Raw genomic sequence first — 21,246 nt, 5'->3', positions numbered from 1 at the left:
ACGCCAGCGGTGCCACCGGGCTGGAAATAACCCGGGGCAGGAGGAGATCCCGGTGCTGCCCGGGCACGGTGCCCCCCCCCGGCAGTGCCCCCGGGGCCGTGTTTACCAGTGAGGCTGGGGTTATTTTTATCTTGCTCCGACTTCCTCTCCGGGAGCAATTTTCTGAGCAGCGCTCGCAGTCCTGGGGGAGGAAGGCACCAAGGCACCAGCAGAGGCCCCCCGGCGCTGGCTGCCCCCCGGCCCCTTCCTCCTGGGCTCGGTGGGGCTGGGGGGACAAATTGGGGGGCCTGCGAGGTGGGGGAGGAGGATGGGGGCTGGCTGGGATCTGCTCTGTGCTGGGGGGTTGCTCCCACCCCATCCCATCCCACCCCACCCCTCCCAAAACGCCCCGGCCCAAGCATCCTCCCCGCTCCCTCCCCTGCTCCAGGGTTTGACGCAGCCGCAGCACCTGAGCCAGGAGATTTCTCAGCACCTTTACTGAGCCCTCCAGCAGCCGGGACACTGCAGGGGGGGGGGGGTCACCCCATGGGGTGCAACCGGGTGTCCCCCGCTGTCCCCCCCCCCCCCAGCCTCACGCCTCCCTCTGGGGCTGGACGCCGTGGACGCAGGAGGCACCGAACGGCACGGCCGGGGGGCTGGCGTGGCGCAGGCTGGGGGAGAGCTGCTGCTCCTCGTCCTGGGGGCACGGCGGGACCCCCCCGGCAGGGCTCAGCACGCAGCAGAGCAGCCCCACGGCGCTCAGCACCGCGGCCGCCGCGCACAGCGCCAGGCCCAGCAGCCGGCACGCACCCAGCGCCCGGTTGTAGCGCGCTGCCTGCGGGTCCAGCACCACGAAATCCTCCTCCCGGATGCCCTCAAATTTGGGGGGCACCAACCAGCCCGTGGCCAGGGTGGCCGCCCCTGCCAGGACAAGCAGGGTCCCCGTGGAGAGGCTCACCTGGGGACAGGGGATGGGGCTGGGACACCCGACGGGGCGCGGGGTGGCCGGGAGGGATGCGCCCCCACGCAGGACAGGGTGGGAAAAAGGATGTTGGGGGGATAAGGGGGGGTCTTACCTTCCAGATAACGGAGGGCCAGGTGCCGGGGGGCCGGGCAGACGAGGGTTCAGCCCCAACCCCATCCGGGCTGGCCCTGGTGCAGTCCTCGTAGAAGAGGTGGAGGTAGGAGCGCACCCCGTACCACCGCCCCTGCGCCACGCCGGGGCCACGGCCACAGCTGCAGGCGGGCATCGGGCCTGGGGGGGGCACAAAAGGGGCAAGGGGGGGGCAACCCCACAGCCACGGCACCCGTGGGGCTGAGCCAGGTCCTGCCCCCACCCCAAAACCCCAGGGGATGGGGGATTGGTGATGGCCGCGTGCTCCTGGCTCGTTTTGGGGAGCACCAAGAGGGGACCCCAAAAGCTGCCCACGTGCTCAGGACGGCGAGGCCACGTCCCTGGGGGTACCGGGGTCATCTTGGGGCTTATCCCATGGGGTTTCCCCAAGGGATGGAGTTTGGGGGGGAAGGTGGGGGGGGTGATGACTGCCCCCTGCCCCATCCTGGGGTGTCTCCAGCCCCGTGCCGGCAGGATCAGGCCCCGCATCAGGCCACTGGAGCCACCCAATCGCCGGTGATGGGGAAAGGAGGGGCGGTGGCGGGGTTGGGGGGGGGGACACAGGGGGGTCACGGCCACCTCCGTGCCCCCCCAAAAGGCACGGCAGCCCCTTTGGGGTGACCGCCTCGCGATGGGGCACGGCCACCCCGTCCCTCGTCCCTCCCGCCACCCCAGTGGGGCATTGCCATGGGAACTGCCTGCTCAGCCCCTTCGTCACCGTCACCGCGGCCCCGCAGCGTGTGCGGGGAGAGGGGGGGGGGGTGGGGGGGCGACGCTGGGACCCTTTCGGTGCCGGCTGCGAGCTGAACAAAGCCCTGAGCTGGAGAGGGCCGGGGGGGGGGGGGCTGCCCCCATGGCTGGGGACATCCCGGGGCCACCGTCCCCGTGCAGCAGCAGGGTCCTTTGTGCACGCAGGGGGTGCTGCCTGGTTTTGGGGGGGATACCCTCATCCTGCACCCCCCCCATGCACCCCAAAACAGCCTCCCCCCTGCCCACACCCCCCCCCTGCTCCCCTCTTACCTCTGGGGGGGGGGCTTCAGCGCATCCTTCCCCGTCCCGGTGCCGTCACACCGGTGCTCGCCCTGCTGTCCCCAAGGGCTTTGAGGCAGCGCCGGGCACCGCACGGCTCCCGGGGGGGGGATTTTGGGGTGTCGGGGAGGGGGGAGCAAGGAGAGCAGGTCCCCGCTGCGTGGCCAGGAGCTGCCACCACCGCGTGAGTCAGAGCAGGGCCGGCGGTGGGCGCACGTGGCTGCGCGGCAGCACTGGCCCCTCGGCGAGGCCAGGATGCGCCCACGGGCACCCCGCTGCCCCCCACGGTGGTCCCGGACCCCACGCAGGAACCTGAACCCGTGGGCTCGGGGAGGGAGAAGGAGGGGAAGGGGCTGCTCTGCCAGGGCCTCGGTGCCACCGGGATCACGGCTGGAGCCCCCCAGTGCTGCTGCGGCCCCACAGCGGGTGCTGCACCATGGGGTGGGGGGCACAGCAGAATGGGACCCCCCCCCACGGTACCAGTCCTGGGTGGGGAGGGGATGGGCAGGGAGGGGAGGGGAGGGCAGGCGGTACCCAGGGATGCTCCGGGCGCTGCCTTGTTGCCATGGCAACTGCTGGGTGGGGGGGAGTGACGCAAGCATCGTGTGCCCCCCCCCCCAAATGGACCCCTTTTGGGGCTGGATCAGGACCCACCTGGATGAGTGGGGACCCCATGGGGGTCCCGTGTCCGGGCAGGGTGAAGCTCCTGCAGGGTGGGGGCTCCCGTGGCTCAGGGTGGGAGCAGAGGGGGCGCTGGGGGAGCTCGGGGTCATTTTGGGGTGCCCTGGGTGGGCAGGGGGCCACAGGGACCCCACAGGGCGCTGGGGGGGAGCCGCTGGGAGCTGGCACCCGGAGCAGGGAGGCGCGAGGCGGCGCAGCAGGAGGCGGAGGCGCGCGGAGCAGACCACCACACTTTATTCCATAGTCACAACACCAGGAGAACCATTAGCCGAGCTTCCACAACACCGGCCCCGGCCGCGGCTTTGGGCCGTGCCCTGCTCTGCCAGGCCGGTGCCCCCCCCACACACCCCACCCCACCCCCAAAACGCCAGGTACAGGACCCCTCACGAACACAGCACCAACGGGAACCCCGAGCGCTCGCCGCGGCTCCGGCCCGCTCGGCCGCCGCCCGGGCGGCTTCTTTCCTGAGAGAGGTTTGGTTTTTTATATTTTTTTTATTATTAATTTATTATTATTATTTGTCGCTAGTGATGAGGGATGGCGCAGGCACACTCGCTCGCACACGCGCGCGCCAGCCCAGCACCGGGCAGCTGGGGGGTTTGGGGGGGGGGGGGGGCTCGGCGGGACGGACGCGGGGGGGGCTCTAAGCACTACGACCACACGGCACAGAAAAAAAATCCACCACCCACGGCCACCACGCGCCGCTCGCCCCGCCGGACGCACCCCACGAGGGAAGAGGAGAAGGGGGCACGGGGACGAAGAAGAAGCAAACGGTGTTGTGCTTGAGCCTGCTCCTGAGGAAACGCCCGGCAGCGCCCCGGGGATGCGGTCCCCCCATCCTTGGGCCGAGCAGATGCGGGATGGCAGCCCCTCACCGAGCCCTGCCGGTACTGGGGGGGCTTCAGCTCCGCCACGGGAGGGGAATTTGGGGGGCTCCGGGCAGGGCACGAGCACCCTGAGAAGGCAGCGAGGTGCTGGGCGAGAGCTGTGCGCCGGGAAGCCCTTGAGCGGAGCCGCGGGTGCCCGCGAACCCCAAACCCAGCTCGTTTGGGGGGGCAGGAGCGGGCTGGGGGCGCCGCTGCCCCCCCCCCCCCCAATATTTGGCTTTGCTGGGAACGGCCTGGATGGGGGTACCCGGGGCTGGTGGGGAGTTGTTGGGGGGGGCGACAGGGACGCGCTCTACACGGGGAACACGCGGCTGGGGCGCGGTGCCCACCCGCCTGGGCAGGCTCCCACCGCAGCGGGGGTCACCTAAACACCGTGGGTAACGCGACGCCAGACACACACACACGCACGGCTACCTCTACACACCTACACATCGAGAATGCTGACGGCCGGGGGGCTCACGTGGGGGGGGTGGCTGGAGCAGAGCCCCCCCACACCCTCCCCGTAGCCACCCGGCACTGGGGCTGGAGGACACCGGGCGCCCTTGAGCAGGGACGGGGACGCGGCGCTCCCTGCGGCTCCTCCCATGCTGTGGGGGCCGTGCCCGTGCCCACCCGTGATGGGGACGTGGGGGGGGGGTCTGTGAGCAGCCCCCCCAGCGCTCCCCGTGGAGGGGGACACCGGGGGGCTGAGCTGCACACAGCTGGAGGATGGGGGAGCCCCAAAGCGGGGAGGGAGCCCCAAAGGGGGGAGGAAGCCCCAAAAGGGGGAGAGAACCCCAAAAAGGGGAGGGAACCCCAAAAGGGGGAGGGAGCCCCAAAGTGGGGAGGGAGCCCCAAAGAGGGGAGGGAGCCCGGCTGCCCCAGTAGGGCCAGGGGGGCTCCCGCACACCCCAGAGCCCTGCTTGGGATCTGGGGACCCGAGAGGCTGCTTCACGCCTTGGTCCCTGCCGTGCCGCTGCGGGACAGGGCTCAGAGCCCCGTGCGGCTCCTCTGGGCGCTGCCAGCCCCCGTCCCTGGGGGTTTGAGCACCCGGGGTCCCCGCCGCCACCACCCCAAACAGCTCAGCCCTCCCTGAGCGCAGCCCCCCTGGCCCTTGCAGCCCCCTGCCCACCCCGCCGCCCGCCGGCACCGCGGCCACGTGCTCGCAGCAGGCAGCGGCAGGAGGCGGATCGCTGCGGAAAGGAGCCATTAGGAACAGCAAAGAAAAAAAACCCGGCTGGGGGAGCCTCTGCGGCAGGACCTGCCCTGCTGGGAAGCTCGGCGGCGGTGCTCTGCGGTGAAGCCCACGCTGGCGGCACGGCCGAACCCAGGGCGCACCGCGGAGCGTCGCCGCGCCGGAGCTGCCCGCACCCCGCAAACCCAACCTCACCGCTGCCGGCGGCCCCGTTCGGGTGCTGGTTTAAGGCAGAGCTCCCGCAGAAGCTCTTCCCGCAGCCCTGCCTGCGTGCTCCCTGCTGGCACAGCACATGGAGGCCGGGCACGGTGGGATCAGGCTCTGCTCGGGCACAGGGAGCGAGCCTGCGGCTCCAAGGGTGCCCCCACGGGTGCTAAATCCCAACTGGGGCTGCCCCGGGCACGGCTTGGCCCCGGCCTGGGCTCGTCGCTGGCACCAGGGCGCGGGGTGGCTCCGGGCACGGGTTCTTCCCCCGCGGCACGGGCGCCTCTGCACGAGTGTCTGGAGAGAGGAGGAACTCAGCCTCCCCGCTCCACGTGCGGATCACGTGCGTGCAACTTCGCTCTTCCCCAAACTGAGCGGCGGGGAGCGCGCGCGCCGCGGCCAAATCGCAGAGAGAGCGCCGGCCCCGCGGGATCCCCAAAATCCCAAAACCGGGGACCCCCATGAACAGGGCACCCCAAAGAGGGCTCTGCCTTGCATGGGCTCTGCCAGCCCGGAAAGCCCCCGGCGCGGCGTGGCCGCCGGGAGCCCTCCCCAAGGGCTGCTACGAGGAGGAGAAAATTGAAGACGTTCTTTAAATGCAGCCAAAAAGCAAAAAAATAAATCAAAATGGGCTGTTCCCCGGGGTGCACGGCGGGGGTCGAGGGATGGGTGGGACCAAGGCTGGCGTGGGTGCTCCCGCTGCCCGAGAGGGAGACGGGAGCACCGGGAGCAGCTCGGTGACAATGAAACCCCCGTCGGACCCTCGCCTGTCACGGGCAGGGGGACACGGCGGAGAGCCACAGGGCCCGGGGCGAGGGGTCGCGGGGCGAGGAGCAGCCGGGCTGCAGCCCTGCACCACGACGGGCGGAGGAGGAGGAGGAGGAGGAGGAGAGGGAGGAAGAGGAGTGGGTGTGTGCCGGGGGGATGGGGGGAGCAGGGAGCTCTGCCTTCCAGCGGCTTCAAGGCAAAATACCTGATTCCTGCATGTAAACAGCTGGTTTTGTGTTTGTTTTTTTTTTTTCTTCCTGTTATTTTTTTTATATATGACCTGATTGTGGGAAAAAAAAAAAAAAGAGAGAGAGAGAGAGTTACCTGCAGAGCGCGGGACTCAGTAGGTAAAAACCAAGTCCGAGATGCTGGACATGAGCCAGTCCCCCGCGATCATCTCCGTCACCTCGGGCGTGCAATAGTCCGGGAACTCGAAGTGCGAGGAGCCTCCCCGCGGGAACAGGTCCAGGTCCTTGTCGAAGCCGCACCAGTCCAGGGCGCTGCAAACCGTACTGGAGGGAGCCCGGCCGGCCGCGACGCCCGGCAGCTCTTCCTCCAGCTCCTCGTCGGAGGAGCTGAAGGAGGAGGGCGGCGAGCTGGCCGACATGGGCGAGGGCGTCCCGCTCTCCGGGGACGTCCCCGGTTCAGCACCGGTGGTGGTGACGACGGTGACATCGGTGGTGGTGGCGGCAGCAGCAGCAGGGCTGGGGGGCGCGGGGGTCTCCGTGGGGCTGCGCTCACCGGCGGGCACCGGGGGCCACGCGGCCGTGCCGGGAGCCGCGGGGCAGTCCTCGGCGGCCACCTCGGCGTCGGGCTCCGATTTTGGGGGGCCGGCGGGGGTTTTGGCGTGCTGCCTGCGGCCGGCGGCGACGCGGCCGAGCACCGAGGGCTTGATCTTGACCGGGAGGCGCGGGCGAGCGGCGGTGGCAGCGGTGGCGGCGGTGGTGGCGTTGGTGGCACCCACCTTGCCCTTTTTCCGCGGCCGGTACTTGTAGTCGGGGTAATCGGCCATGTGCTTGAGGCGCAGGCGCTCGGCCTCGCGGACAAAGGGGATCTTCTCGGAGTCGTGCAGGAGCTGCCAGCGGCGCCCCAGGCGCTTGGAGATCTCGGCGTTGTGCATGTCGGGCCACTGGTCCATGATCTTGCGGCGCTCGTGCTGCGACCACACCATGAAGGCGTTCATGGGCCGCTTGATGTGCCCGCTGGGGGTCTTGCACCAGCCCGGTTCCGACGTCCCACCCGGTACCGGGGGGCACGGCTCCCGACGCCCCTCCGCTCCCCGGCCCCGTGCGGCTCGCTGCACCATGCCGCCCGCCGACACCGCCACCGGGCTCCCCGCTGCTGCTCCGACACCGACACCGCCACCGCCTCCGCCGCCGTTTCCTCGCCCACCGCCGCCGCCGCCGCCGCCGCCGCCCCCCCGCCGGCCGCTACGCCCCCATTGTGCCGAACGGGAGGCGGCGGCGGCGGCGGCGGGGCGGGGCGCAGGGGGCCGCGGAGGGGCCCGGGGGCGCACGGCGGGGGGCGGCGGGGAGGAACCGGGGCCGGTGGGAGCCCGGGGAGCCTGCGGGGACGGGGAGGGGGGGGCTCCGGGAGGAGCCGCACCGGCCCCGGGATGCTCCGGGTCGGATCGGGGATGCTCCCGGTTGCTCGGCACTGCTGAGCGGGGATGCTCCGGTTCGGAACCGGGATGCCCCGGGGTGCTCCGGATCGGACCGGGGATGCTCCGAGATGCCCCGGACAGGACCGGGGATGCTCCGGGAGGCTCCGCACCGGCCCCGCCGACCGGGAGTGCTGCTCAATCGGTTCCGCCGATGCCTCCGGTGATGCTGCGGTGGCGGCGGAGGGGCCGGGGGTGCTCGGGGGCGGTGCGGGCAGCCCCGGGAACCGCCCGCCCCGCGCCCCCCGGTGCCTCTCTTATAGCCGCCGCCGCCGCCGCCGCCCCGCCCCCGGTAAACACGGCCGCGAGGGGCTGTCAATGGCGGGCAACGCCCCCCCACCCCCCCACCCCCCCCCCTACCCGGGCCATTGGCCGTGCGGCGGGGGGGAAACGGCGGCGGCCGCCAATGGGCGCCCACCGGAGAGGGGTTGCTGGCGAGAACGGCCCCGGGGCACGGCCCGGTGCCCCCCCCGGACACCTGCCAGTGCTCGGGGCTGGGCAGGGCTGACGGCCCCGGATCTGCCCGGTGACCGCTGGTGCCTCCACACGGGCGTCCCGGTGCCCCCCGGGAGCCACACCCGGGATCCCCCGGTACCCCCCGGTACCCCCACTGGGATCCCCGGGATCCCCGTTACCCCTGCTCCCCCCCACCCAGGTCCCCGGTCCCTCCCCGTGCCCTACCGGCACCACTTGCAGCCCCCACCGGGGAACCCCGGGACCCCCCCACACCTCTCGGGACCCCCCCGGGACCCCCCCCACACACACACCGGGACCCCGGGACCCCCCCACCCACACCCCCGGGGGCCCGGAGCCGCCCCACCGGCGGCGGGAGGGGGCGGCAGGGGGTGAACGGGCCCCGCACGGGCTGAGGGCAACGGGGCTGGCTCGGGCCCGGGGCCGCCTCCCTCCGGTGGGGCACCGGGGGGCGGCGGAGGGGACGGGGCCCGGCACCGAACCGGGACCGGGACCGGGACCGGGACCGGGCCTCACGCGGGGCACGGGGAAGGCCCCTCACAGCCAGGCCCAGCGGGCCCCGGCCTCGTAGGGCCCGGCCAGGCCCGGTGGGGCCCGGCCCGGTTCCCCCCCCCTCCCCCGGGCCGGTCCCGGTCCCGGTCCCGGTCCCGGTCCCGGTTCCGGCCCGGTTCCGGGGGCGGGGCGAGGCGGGGCCGCGCCCACCAATGGGAGCGCGCCGCGGCCCTGTTGCCTTGGAGACCGCGGGCTGCCCGGCCGAGGGGCCGCTCCCATTGGTTGCCGCCTCGGCGCGGGCCCGCCTCAGGGCGCGATCCCATTGGCTGCGGCGCCGCCCGCTGTTGCCGTGGCGACAGCGCCCGAGCGCGGCCTAGGCCCGGCCCCGAGCCCCGAGGCCTGGCCTGGGGGCGAGCAGCGGGCACCGGGCACCGGGAACGGCCCCGGGGGAGGCTGGGGGGAGCCCCGCGGGGTCAGGCGGAGCCGCAGGGCCCGGTCTCGGTGCTGGGGGCTCGAGTGTCCCGGCTGGAAGCGGGGATGGAGCCAAGGGGCCTGGTCCCGGGGGAGCTGAGGGGAGCGGTACGTGCCCGGTGCCTGGTGCCCGGTGCCCGGTACCGGGGCTGTGGCACTGAGGGCACCGGGGGGAGCTGAGGGGAGCCGTGCGGGTCCCTGCCCGGTGCCGGGGCTGTGGCATTGCGGCCGTTACCTCAGCATCTCCCAAATGAGCCCTCAGAGGTGTTGGAAGGGCGTTAACGGAAACCTCCGAGCCCGGCAGGAACCGGGGATGGGGGCGGGGAGGGTGAGGCCGGAGGGGTCTCAGCCCACAAAGCGCCCCTGACCCCCCCCCATCTCCTCCCTTACGCCGCGTTCAGGGGCACAGCAAGCGGCAGGAGGCCGAAGCACAGAGGGGAGCAGCGGCCCGCGAGCTGAGCCTGCCGCCGATCCCCAGCGAGGACAAGAGGAGAGGGGAGAAGAAGAAGCCAGGTTGGGAGAGATTGCCCCGGTGCGCTGCCCCCCCAGTGCCACTGCTGCCTGAACGCGGTGCTTGGGGCTGGGAGCCACAAAAAAAAGGTGGCTGAGAATAAAGAGGGAGAGCTAGAAAAGGCCAGGGAACGCTCCGAGGCTCTGTAGGTTCCACTCCTGGGCTCTTAACTCCAAGCTGCTCCCGCTGGGGCTGCAGAAGGTTTGAATTCAGTCCCTCAGTTCTTCGTGTTTCCCTCAGCAACACACGACAGGAGAGGGTAGATGGAAAGCATTGAAACCGGGCTGTGAAATAAGGACAGGGCTTTTTTTTTTATTTTTTGTTTCACCAGTTACATTTATGTCGAGTAAAAAACCACCCCTGCCTTCGAAGAAGCCGTTGTCCCAAGAGAAATACAGAAGTTTTACCGAGAAGAAGTCAGCGCTCAAGGAGGCTGAAATAGCTGAGGCGTTGGAAGAGATCAAAATCACCACGGTACATGCAACAACAAATAGCAGGTGCTGGGACGGAGGGAGCAAATCCACACGGTTACCCAGGTTGCCTTTACGGAGAAAATTCTGGCAGTCTGAGTCACTCTTGCAAAATGGCACATGTTTGTTTATTAATAAACGAGAGGTAATTATGCTGCTCTGCTCAGCGCTGGCGAAGTGTAACCTTGATGTTGCCCATTAAGAAAACTGAAGAGAAACCAAGAGGGAGCCCAGACTGTGGCAGGAGGAAGGAGGAGATTTAGGAAATGTGACCCGTTAGAAAAGACTGTCGGCCTCAGATTTTCTTATTCTGGCAAAGAGAAGGTTGAGGTGGGGGACGTGACCGCAGTTTTTTAGTAGGGAAAAGGTGGTTATAGGCAATCAGCTGGTGGTGAGGAGTGTGGGAGCAGCACTGTGCTGTGGGGGGGAGGTCAGTGCCTTGGCAATGAGATTGAGGGTTGGATGCGTGGTGTTGGGACAGTCAGGGCCTCGTTGGTGTTACCGTGGGACAGGAACGTCCTGGGAATGGCAGATGATGGTGAGAAAACTTGAGGCGGGTGGGACCGATGGAATCTGCAGCCCTTTAATCCACAATTCCTGTAGGATCTGACCAAGCAGAAGATAAATGCCATAGAGGAGCTGAAGCAGCGCAGTGCCCACCTGGAAGAGGCCAACTGCCGGCTGATGAAGGACATCCAGCACACCGATGCCAGCACTGCCAAGCAAGCCAGAGACCTGCTGCAGCAGTACGAACAGTTTCAGGTGAGGTTGTAGGGTTAATTAAAAGGCCCAGACCGGCAGAACACAAAACTTCCCACTGTTCCTGTCAGTTCTGGGGAATGGCCAGGCGCTGCGTGGTCGCTTCCACTGCAACGAGCGTCACTGGAGCAGCGCCGGTGCTGGGGGGAGCTCTCTGACGCCCAAAGACCCCGTCAGGTGCTCTTGTTTTGTGCCTGTGTTTTAAAGCCACCAGAGTTTCGTGGCTGGCTACTGTCCCAGGCATCAGTAGCCACCCCTGTAACAGCCCAAATACATCCCTCCATGGGGAAGGTGGCTCCTGGAAGCACTGAAACATTCCCATGAGCAGCTTCTGTGCAGCTCACAGCCGCAGCAATGGTCTCATCTGTGCAGCTAACACAAGCAGTAGCACGAGAGGAACATTAGGGATGCTGCAGGGGGATGTTTCAGAGCTCTGTAGACTTACCAGTGACTGGATTTGTCTCTGTGCAGATGGTCAAGGCAACGACACAGACCGCCAGTCAGAACAGACTGGACACAGCGAGGGCAGAGCTCCGGGAAATGGAAAAAACAATGGAAAAGAATCTGGGAGGTGAGTGGCTCTCATGACAGTGACGTATGGCCTATATAACCGCCTTACCTTTGCTTTCCAGTGTGGTAGGTCAAAGGCATTGTGCCGATGTTAAAAATGCCAAACTATTCCATTTCTGAAAATTAATCCCCTTTGCTGCGTGGGGATAATCCTCCTGTCAGGAGGGGCAGAACCCCGTGACGCCCATCAGCCTAAGAGGCTGGGAAGAGTCTCCTCCCAGCTGTTTGCACCATTCTGGACAGGTCCTGCTCAAGGTGGCCTGATGTGGGGTGGCCGTTCCCACCCCAGTGGCCGTTCTCACGTGGCAATCTGTAATGCAGATCCCTTCGCACATGGTGTGCTCAGCCAAACACAGGGCAGGCTCATCGGCTCGGTTCATTAGTGAAATTCTGGAAGCCCTGGGTTGACATTTTCTGCTTTGACTTTCCCGCAGAGCTACAGCAGCAGCTGGATGAAGCCACATCCAACGTACAGGTTCTCCAGGACGAGCTCGGCGTCCTGCGGACCTACACGGAAGTGCATTATCCCAGACAGGCTCTCCGGATTGTCCTCCTGCTGTCCGACATCCAGAACCTGAAGAAGCAGCAGCAGGTGCTGAGACCTCTCCTCCCTTGCAGCATTGCTCTGGGGGCTGGAGAGGGCAGGGGAGGAAGGAACAGGAGCTCAGAGTTTGTCCTGCTTAACGCTCCTGCTGTTCCTGTGCCTCCTGCCGCCCTCAGGATGAGATAGACAAGACAGAAGAAATGGGGAAGGCCGTCCTGGAGGAACTGGAAGAGAAAGCACGGCAAGAACAAGAGGAGCTGCTGCAGAAAGTCGTGGAGGTAGGTGGAACTACTCCGCCGTCTCGGCAGGGGGAGTCGGTCTGTGGGAGCCGCGGACAAGGCGGGGGCTTCCAGACGTTGCCCGCTGGCAGCAGCAGCGTGCAGCCAGCACACAAAGAATCACCGAGCATCGCTGCTCCTGCCTGACGCGCTGGAAGGGCACACGAGGAGTCCCTCCGAGTTGCTGCCCTCGTCTGATGTGACAAAATGTTCTCAGGCTCGCTCCTGAGAGCTTGCTGCGCGGAGGTGAGCGCGCTGTGACCCAGCGTTCACCCTGCTGCTAGGCTCCCTGCTTTACTACATTATTTAGGTGGGGACTTAGCTGCTCAGCTGTGACGCTGCTGAGGCAGCGCACGGATCTTTGTAAATTCATGAGGAAATTATCCTGCGTGCAGCACGGCAGAGCAGGGGCTGCTCTCAATCTGCAGAAGATTTTACAGGTGAATCCGTAAGCACAGGTGCTATAAGTAACCCAAGCAATATTCATAAGTTTTCCCAGGGAAACTGGACTGGATTTATTGAGTTCCTCAGCCTTGTTCTGTCATCAGCCCAATGGGACGAGCTGGAACCCAAACCTTACCCGAGCAGGAGTTATTTCCTTGAGGAGTGATGCATCCAGACACAACCAGAGTTGGCATCTGGCAGTGGCAGGGTCTCACGCTGGCAGTTACCGGGGGTTTCTTCTCTTCCCCTGCACAGGAGGTGTTGCTGCACCAGGATGGCCTGAAGCAGCTGGTCATAAACAACCACGTGCTGCGATGCGAGATAACAAGGCAAAGAGAGGTGAGGGGGCGGGGGGAGAACCTCCACGGAGAGGCAGAGCCAGCCACCCTCAGCCCTTGCCCTCAGAGAGGATTTTGTGCCTCTTGGTGGTGTGTGGGGCTTTCTGCTTCCACTGGAGCCAGTGAGCTGTAAGGCTTCCTAAAACGCCCTCTGGACTGCTCGCCCTCAGCGTGCCCTGTTAGGGGCTTTTTTGTGTGGGGGATGGTTTCAAGCTCTGCTGGTTGCAAAAACTTTAACCACTGCTTCTGTTGCAAAATGAAGAATGTTTAGAGATGTAATTTGTTCAGATTATTAAGGACCTGGAAGAGGAGATCAGCGAGCTGCAAAGCAGCATCCAGACGCTCCGCCAGCGTGCGAGAGACCCGAGAGAGGTGATCTTTGCTGATGTTTTCCTCCGCAGACCCAAGTAAGTGAGGCTGCTCAGTGGGCGTGCACAGAGCTTTCCCTACGGCCTTGACCTGCAGAATTCTGTGGTGCTGAGCGCGAATAACCTCAGCCCAAGCACTGCTGCAGATCTCACCGACAAACCCACACGTCCCGGGACAGAAACTCGCAGCTTACAGGCGTCCTGCCCTGGGAGATGGCTGCCAGGTCTCCAGGTCTTGCCTAAGTGCAGCTAGGAAACAGCCTCCCTGACAGCAGTGTGCTGGCAAACCCGGTCACCTCACGGCTCCTTTCTGGGTTTCCTTTTGTCCGTCCTGTAAATGGGGATAATTACCAGCTGCAGGAAGAGGCAGAGCTTTTCAAGGCCCTTCTGACTACAATGAGTCTTCCTTTATTGTTCTTTTCCCTTTCTGGCTGGGAAACCAAACTGAGGGGAGGTGGCCAGGCTCCTGTGGAGCATCCTTGTCCGGGCAGGTCCTACCCATCTCAAGCTGCTTTGCTGCTGGGGTGAAACGGCACAAAGGAGAACAAAGGCGGGCAGCCAGTCCCCTAATATGTAAAAAAAAAAAACATCTCAGAGGAACGGGCTGGCAGCAAAAAGGCAAAACTTGCTCTTTCTCCCACTCTTTCCCTGCCCAAGCTCACCGGGAGCTAACGACCCCCGGAGCAGAGGTTGTGGTGAGTCCCTGCTCCCATTTCCCATCGTTATGACGTGCGAGGAGAATCCTCAGCGCGCATCGACGGGGAGAAGGCCCTGCCAGCTCGCTCATGGGGACGCTGGGCTCTCCTCTCCAGGGACAGGGGACACACTGGCCAAGTCCGTAGGCTGAGGCATACCAGCAGCCCGCTGTGACGAGTTATTTTCCACCATACCCACGGCGGGGAGCCCGCCCCACCGAGCAGCAGGCCCCTGGCAGAGGGCTCCTGCCCAGAACTCAAATGCTTTGGAGCTGCCGAGGTGCCTCCGCTTCCTGTGCTGCCCAGGGGAACAAATCTACATAAAATTGGCCAAATATGCTTAAATCTTGAGTGCGGTGTAGCCCGAAACCCAAAGTTTTGTGCAGAACTGGGTGCATGTGCACCTTTATTTGCTGCAGCTGCCTGTACACAAGGTATAGACGAGCCACAGATGCTCACCCAGCAAACCGCTGGTGGTGCACACAGCAGAAGGGGCTGGAATCTCCCGTGATGGGCTGCTGGGGGTGTTACTGGCCAGCCAGGTAGGGCTGCAGCGCTGCAGAGGCGTGATGTGGAGCAGGAGGAAAGCCTGGAACACGTCAGGAGCCCGTGGGGGAGGCGAGCGGCTGCGTGATGGATTAGCACGACTTAAATTTTTTTATTTTTTTTTCCGATAAAAGAATGATAAAAAGGGGAATTAATTAGCCTCGACAGCTGGTGGGGCTGGGGTTACTGAGGGCGGCTGGGAGAAGAGTTAAAAATAGCAGGAAGGCCCAAGTGGAAAGTTTCTGTAACATCACAAGTCAGGCATTTGGTGCTTACCCGCCCTGACAGGCAGGAGGCTGTGCCAGAGCCCTCGCCGCCATCTCCCCGCCGATTCCCACTGACCTCCCTGCAACTTTTCACACGGCTTCAGCAGCCGTTCATTTTTCCAGTTAACCCTCTGCTTCCAGACGCTGCCTTGGCTTCCTGAAAGCAGAACCAGGCATCGCCTGTGCTCGGCTTGGAAGCACGAGGGCAGGCAGGAGCGTGGGATTGTTGTCCTCGGGCTCCCCGTGCGCTGCACCTGTGAAGCACGGAGGAGCTGCGAGGCCCCTGCACACCCGTGTGTGTCTGCATTTGAGTTCTCCCTCTTTAAAACTCCTTTTTTAAGCCTTTTTTTCACCTCCAGCTCTGATCCCTGCACTGGAGTGGCTCCGGACGCACAGTTTGTCCCTGGGGCTGACGCAGGCTGCCGAGCGCACCTCTGAGCGAGCCCAGCTTGCTGTGTTTGTCCTTTCTGTGCGAGAAAGCAGATGTGCCTGGCTGCCTGATGGGCTTTCTCAGCTTCTGTTTGTCGTTCAGGACTGACAACGAGGGGCAGCTAATTCCGTTCCTCCTCCGAGTCCCAAGGGTGAGATCTGGCTGCCGTTGGCTGGGAAGCGGAGCTGCGCTCTGCGTTGTGCCGAGCAGGGGCTGAGCACCACAACCCTCACCTCCTGCTTTTGTTCAGTGCTCCCCCAGCTGTGTCCTGCTGTGTCCCCAAACAAGTCCCTGGTCCCTCTGCACTGACACCAGTGTGCCCCAGGGACACGGGGCGTCGTGCCAGCCACCTCCAGCCCTCTAACAGTGGGGCCGTTGTAGGGCACGCAGGGAGCCTCTGAGCTCCGGGTGGGCTGCACAGAGCATCAGAGGGGTCACCAGCCTCTCGCCCTGGCCTCACAGGAGCTTCTTCCCCTCCTCACACCGGGCTCCTGTGCACCAGTCAGAGCACGGCTGCTGGTTCCTGCTCTTCCCCTTGTGCCTCACCTCTCTCCTCTCTCCGCTCAGGTGCACACCGGACACCGAGGTGATCCTCAGCATCCCCACGGAGGAGGCAACGTTCCCGACCTCGTGCCTGTGACCATCGGGCTGCAGCCGTTTGGAAGGTGCAAACCCTGCAGTAACAGCAGCCCAGGAACCCTCCCCGGCCCTCCTCACCCCCCAGCACCATCGCTACCCCCCGGTGCCATGGGGGCAGCACCAAAGGGGCCTCCCCGTCGCGGTGCTGTGACCGGGAGGGGTGTCCTGGGGTGCCCCGGGGTGGGCACGTCCCGGTGCAGGGCCTGGGGACCCGGCACGGAGCCACCCCGGAGCCTGTGCGGGTGCCAGGGCTAACCTCGGGTTCAAATAAAAACAGCCCCCGCGTGCTGCCCCGTTCGAAAAAAGCCTCCGGTCCTGCTGTCCGTTACCGGCTGCCAAACAGGGGCAGCGGAGCCTCCGCAAACCCCGCTCCGGGGGCAGGCACCGGGGCAGGACCGGGCTCGGCTCGCTCCTTACTTGGCGAAGCGGCGGGGGCCGTGCGCTGCCCCGGGCAGCCGCGAGATGGAGCCGGGAGGGGACCGGGCGGGGGGCTCGGGGCTCGAGGGGGTCCTGCCCCGGGTGGGACCGGAGCGTGGCGGAGCCCCCGGGCAACGGGGACGGCACGGGACGGGACGGGACGGAGCTCCCGGGCAGCCCCGGTGCCGCTTTCTCCCCCCCAAGCTGCTCCCCGGAGCCCGAGGGGTCGCGGCCGGGGGCACCTCGCCCAGCCCCGGCACCGGGAGCCCCGCGGGGGCCTCGGGGACCGGGCAGAGCCCCGGGGGTGCGGGTGGTGGACGGGGAGGGGGGGTCGGGCAGGGGAGGGACCGGCCGCGGCGGGGGCTCCACCTCCCGGTCTTTAAAGCCTCGCCGCTCCGGGGCCGAGCGGCGGTGCCCAGGAGCTCGGCGGAGGTCAGCCCGGTTTGGGGAAAATTAGGACCAAACCGGGACAGGAGACCGGGACCGGCGAGGCCGTGCCCGTGGCCTCGGGGCTGCAGGCTCGGGGAGCTCCGGCGGAGCAGAGGGGCTGCCGGGGACCTCAGGGAAGCGGGGACCCCTCGGGGTTCCCGACCCCGCTGCCCCCGGTGCCGCTGATGACCCTGAACACGCAGCGCGGGAGCAAGAGCCCGCTGCGGAGGAGGGCCAGCACCCCTCTGCCGCGGCCCGGGGCACCGGCTGCCACGGCACAAACCGAGCCCGGGCACCCCCAGCTCGGCCACTCGTCCTCGGAGCCGGGCGGCAGGGCTGCGGCACCCCGGGGCAGTTGGTCCTCCGAATCCTCGGGCTCGTCGGGGTGCTGGGAGCCCCAATACCGCGTGGTGCTGCTGGGGGACCCCGGCGTGGGCAAAACCAGCCTGGCCAACGCCTTCGCCGGCATCCAGGAGCGGGATCTGCTGGAGCAGCACGGAGGTGGGTGCCCCACAACCTGGCGGGGACCCTCAGTTGTGGGGTCGCTCGCCACGGGGCCGGGAGGAGGTGGAGGGGAGGCGGCTGCGCCCCGTGCTCGGAGGGAGCCCCGTGCGAGGCCCGGAGGAGCCCGGTGGGGTCGGGGGGGCCAGCGCTGGGTCTCGGCTGCCCCGGGGAATTTCCACGCTGATCCAGCTCTCCCGGTGTCTTGCAGAGGTGGCCTACGAGCGCACGCTGTCTGTGGATGGCGAGGAGACCACGCTGCTGGTGATCGACGCCTGGGAGCCCGAGCGCAGGGTACGTGGGGCTGGGAACTGTGCAAATCCCCGCTGCTGGGGGGTTTGGGGGGGTGTGGGGGATGCTGTGTGCGTACAGCTGCTGCTTCGGGGTCTCTGCGCTCTGCAGACGTCTCCCTGGGGCTCTCCTGGCTGCGTCTCAGAGTGGGGGAAGCCCAACGGGCAGGAAGGGGCCCAGGGTCCCCAATCAGCAGCCATAAAAGCAAATTTCTGTGGTCGAGGGACCCCTGATGGGGGCACCCCTCAGCTTGAGGTCAGCCCTGTGGCCGAAGCAACAGCCTCAAACTGCCTCTGCCTGCCAGGGAGGGTGCCCGGCACATCCTCACCCCTCTCTGGCTCTCCCACGGCGAGGCACCGGGAGTGCAGGAGCCGTGCGGATCCCTCGGGGGGGAGGAAGGAGCTGCAGGGGGGGAGCGCAGTGCCAGCAAAATGCAAGGAAACGGCTTGGAAGTGGGGCTGAAGGAGCCAGCCGGGCAAATCCACGTGAGGCAGCGCTGGCAGCCAGGGCACGTGCTCAGCTGGCAGAGCCACGGCCCCGCGAGCCTGGCACGGGGCGTTCGTTCGTGCTGCTCCCTGCCAGCAAGCCCAGCGCCCCCGTGCCCTGCTCCCCGAGGGCCACCCCGGGGCCGTGGGTTTCCACGGGAGTCAGGATCGGTCCCTGGGAGCGGGGAGGGAGCCAGCACCCGGGCTGCACGCAGCCACTGCACCCCCATGGGCTGGGGCTGCGTTTTCCGTGCTGCCCGGAGGTGCCCAGCCCTACAACACCCTGAGATCTGCCTTTTTATTTCCCCTGTTGCTCAGTCCCAGCTTGCCCAGCAAGGGCTCGCAGCGCTGTGCCCGTGGCACTGGTGTTGCACGGCCAAAAGCAGCTCCAGGAGGGGCAGCCTCAGCCCCCTGAGCCAGGCTGAGCCCACGGCCCCAATTTCTTGCTGATAGAGGAGGAACTGTGAGCCACCCCAAAAGCCAGGAGCTTTTAAGCTGATTTAGCAACGGGGCCACACGTCTGCTGCCCATGATGTGGGGGCTGTCGAGGTGGGACTAGCAGGTCCCATGTGTGCCGGGGTGGCTTGCTGCCCCCCCCAGAGCAATTTGGGATGCCGCTGGCCCCCGCAGCGCGGTGACATCCCCTTCCCCGTGTGGTGGTGGCAGGGCGAGGAGAGCTGGCACCGCAGCCACTGCCTGCAGGTGGGGAACGCGTACGTCATCGTCTACTCCATCACCGACCACGGCAGCTTTGAGAGCGCGGCGGAGCTGCGCATCCAGCTGCGCAGCATGCGGCAGGCCGAGGACATCCCCATCATCCTGGTGGGCAACAAATCCGACCTGGTGCGCTGCCGGGAGGTCTCCGTTGAAGGTAAGAGTCCCCAAAACCACGTCCCGTCTCCGTCCCCGTGCCCCATCTCCGTCCCCGTGCCCCATCTCCGTCCCCGTGTCCCCTCCCCGTGTCCCGTGCCGCGGCTTCTGCTGCGCCCCCGGAGCTGGGGGTGCCAGCGGGGCCGTGCCCCCTCCCTGCCCTCCCCTCGCAGAGGCCCGTGCGTGTGCCATGATGTTCGACTGCAAGTTCATCGAGACGTCGGCGGCCCTGCAGCACAACGTGGCCGAGCTCTTCGAGGGGGTGGTGCGGCAGCTGCGCCTGCGCCTCGAGGGCAAGGAGCCCGGCGCGCACCCCGCGTCCGTCCACAAGCGCAAGGAGAGCCTCACCAAGAGGGCCCGGCGCTTCCTCGACAGGCTGGTGGCCAGGAACAGCAGCAAGGTGGCCCTCAAAGTCCGCTCCAAGTCCTGCCACGACCTGTCCGTGCTCTGAGAGCCGCCGCGGACCCGTCCCACCGGACTCGGAGGGGAGGTTGGGGACTCCCCTGTGCCAGCAGCGTGGCCAGCAGCTCCGCGGGTGCACGGAGAGACCGCAGGGGCCGGAGCGATGCTGAGGACACGGAGCTGTTTTAACCGGTGCTGGTGGACACGCGGGGTGCTCCGGATCCGGCCGCTACCCCTCCAGGAGAGGGGCTGAGCGGGGCTGGGTCCCCCGAGCTGCACGTGTGGGACGGGCACCTTGGGGGTGGGAGCCCGGCTGCCCCGTGCTCTGGGGGGCCAGGCCGTGTCCCTGCAGGGCTGGAGCCGTGCTGGAGGCTTCCAGCAGCTCAGCAGGTCGTGGCACTCGTCCTTTGTGGGGCAGGAGGGGGTAGGAGGGCACGGCAGCAGCACCCCCAGCCCCTCTGCGCCTGGGTTTTGCGCTGCGTCTCCCCTGGCGCTGGCGTTCTTCCGACCCAGGATTTTCTGCTGCCTTTGTCCTGGTGCGACGGGGAAACCCCTGCACCCACTGAATAAACGCCGTCGGGGATGTGCTGCTCTGCTCTCTGCTGGGTCCTTGCCGTGGGGAGCTGCGGGCTGGGGGTGTGTGGCTGGAGCCGAGCACGATTCCTCGACCGGGGCCCTGCCTCCTGCTGCAGCCCAAACAGCTCAGGGCAGGGAGAGCCTCAGCCTCCAGCCAGGCTTCCTTCAACCACCATTTAGCCAAAATCTCGGTCCCTTGCCCAGTGGTCGCAGCACCACCCCCAGAAACAGCAGAAACCCCTGCCCCCCTGCACCTCCCTACTCCCAACCAGCTCCAGAAAAGCCCCTGGGAAGGGCTCAGCACCAGCCCCGGTTGCTGAGGTGCAGGTTTTGACCCCCCGTGCGGGATTCAAACCCCTGTGGGAGCCACAGCCTGGGCTGGGAGCCAGGCCCTGGGCAGCTCTTGGTGCCCTGGGAAGGGGCAGAGGCAGCAGAGGGGACGTGCTGGGGCGCAGCGAGCAGCGAGCGACCCCGGGCACCCGTGGAGGCGACGCCGGAGCCGGTTGTTTTTGGGCTGAGCGGCCGGGACGCCGCGGGGGAGCCAGCTCGGCAGCCCCGGGCCCGGCGCCAGGGAGGCTCCGCGGTGCCCTCCCTGCCTGGCTCGGGTCAGGAATTTCCACTCGTTCCCCATCCCCGGCTCCGTGGCGGGCACGGTGCAGCTGGGGAGGAACCGAGGGGACGGGAGGATGGCGCTGCGCCCATCCCCGTGAGGGGTTCGTCTCTGCTCCTCGTCCCGTCAGCGGTGCCGGTGCCGGTGCTCTCTCCTCGCTGCTGCTCTGGCTCCAGCCCCTCTGCCCGGGTTATGCCCCGGAGCTCCCCGTGCCCCAGCTCCCGGTGCTGTGGGTGCTGCCGGGGGCTGCACGGTGTCCGTCCGTCCGTCCTGCAGCTGCAGCCGGCGTTTCCTGCAGTGGGAGGCAAGCGGAGGAGGATTGGGGGGGGAGTGGGGGCTGCAGGATGGAAAGTTGGCAGCCGGCAGCGAGGGGAGTGGAAAGAATGAGCTCAAACCCAGAAAAATGCGGCCGCGCTGGAGGGTGGGAGGAGAGGCCAAGGGGGGGGGGGGGGGGGGGGGGCACGGCGAGGAGCTGGGAAAGAGAGGGAGGGAGGAAGGAGGCGCTGGCGGGGGGCCAGGGGCTGCCTGCGGCCCCCAGCTTGGCCCCCACCTGGGCCAGGTATTGCCAGGGCTCGGCGGCTCCAGCCCCTCCAGCAAGAGCTCTCGGGGCTGCCACCTCCCTGCCGGTGCCATCGGTCCCGGTGTCACCCATCCCAGCACGCCCACTGTCCCCAGTGCCACCTCCCCCGGTCCCAGCTGCTCCCCGGTGCCGTTTGTCCCCGTGCCATGCCCCCGGTGCCACCCCGGGGAGCCACCCGTCCCAGTGCTCGCTGCCTCCCCGGGCCAAGGGACCCTGCAGTGGCCGTGGTGGGACCAGGTCCTGTGCCCGTCCCCAGCCCCTGGGGCACACGGGGTGCCCAGTGGCTCGATCCGC

General features: G+C 67.0%; 4 protein-coding genes across 4 annotated transcripts; 2 read left to right on the top strand and 2 right to left on the bottom strand.

Moving 5' to 3' along the window:
• Window positions 1-571: 571 nt before the first annotated feature.
• On the bottom strand, window positions 572-2,059 carry NRSN2 (neurensin 2; the record flags this gene model as incomplete). Its single annotated transcript, XM_082773367.1, has 3 exons — window positions 572-937; window positions 1,056-1,234; window positions 2,038-2,059. 3 exons carry the CDS (start codon window positions 2,057-2,059, stop codon window positions 572-574), a joined length of 567 nt encoding a protein of 188 aa, XP_082629493.1.
• A 4,116-nt stretch (window positions 2,060-6,175) lies between these two features.
• SOX12 (SRY-box transcription factor 12) lies at window positions 6,176-7,270 on the bottom strand. The gene has a single exon (XM_082772991.1). It carries the CDS (start codon window positions 7,140-7,142, stop codon window positions 6,177-6,179), a length of 966 nt encoding a protein of 321 aa, XP_082629117.1. The 5' UTR covers window positions 7,143-7,270; the 3' UTR covers window position 6,176.
• Window positions 7,141-16,225, top strand: LOC309884419 (uncharacterized protein C20orf96; the record flags this gene model as incomplete). The annotated part of the gene is made up of 10 exons (XM_082773366.1): window positions 7,141-7,383; window positions 9,335-9,446; window positions 9,776-9,918; window positions 10,518-10,676; window positions 11,145-11,244; window positions 11,678-11,835; window positions 11,964-12,065; window positions 12,765-12,848; window positions 13,136-13,254; window positions 15,720-16,225. 10 exons carry the CDS (start codon window positions 7,141-7,143, stop codon window positions 15,790-15,792), a joined length of 1,293 nt encoding a protein of 430 aa, XP_082629492.1. The 3' UTR covers window positions 15,793-16,225.
• A 383-nt stretch (window positions 16,226-16,608) lies between these two features.
• REM1 (RRAD and GEM like GTPase 1) lies at window positions 16,609-19,787 on the top strand. The gene is made up of 4 exons (XM_082773643.1): window positions 16,609-17,138; window positions 17,350-17,432; window positions 18,581-18,785; window positions 18,958-19,787. The coding sequence occupies exons 1-4, from the start codon at window positions 16,823-16,825 to the stop codon at window positions 19,233-19,235; spliced, it is 882 nt and encodes a 293-aa protein (XP_082629769.1). The 5' UTR covers window positions 16,609-16,822; the 3' UTR covers window positions 19,236-19,787.
• Window positions 19,788-21,246: the final 1,459 nt, after the last annotated feature.

This window comes from Aythya marila (assembly GCF_965140915.1).
Source record: "Aythya marila genome assembly, chromosome: 16".
NCBI classification, from domain to species: Eukaryota; Metazoa; Chordata; class Aves; order Anseriformes; family Anatidae; genus Aythya; species Aythya marila.
Note: the sequence above shows the minus strand (reverse complement) of the source record. Positions and strands in the feature narration are given on the sequence as shown.

What these genes read in the sequence shown, in the direction of transcription:
- SOX12 (XM_082772991.1), bottom strand. Translation starts at nt 7,142, where the DNA reads ATGGTGCAGCGAGCCGCACGGGGCCGGGGAGCGGAGGGGCGTCGGGAG.
- REM1 (XM_082773643.1), top strand. Translation starts at nt 16,823, where the DNA reads ATGACCCTGAACACGCAGCGCGGGAGCAAGAGCCCGCTGCGGAGGAGG. An exon ending in TCTGCTGGAGCAGCACGGAG is followed by an intron (nt 17,139 to 17,349) that starts GTGGGTGCCCCA and finishes GGTGTCTTGCAG; the next exon opens with AGGTGGCCTACGAGCGCACG. An exon ending in CCTGGGAGCCCGAGCGCAGG is followed by an intron (nt 17,433 to 18,580) that starts GTACGTGGGGCT and finishes TGGTGGTGGCAG; the next exon opens with GGCGAGGAGAGCTGGCACCG.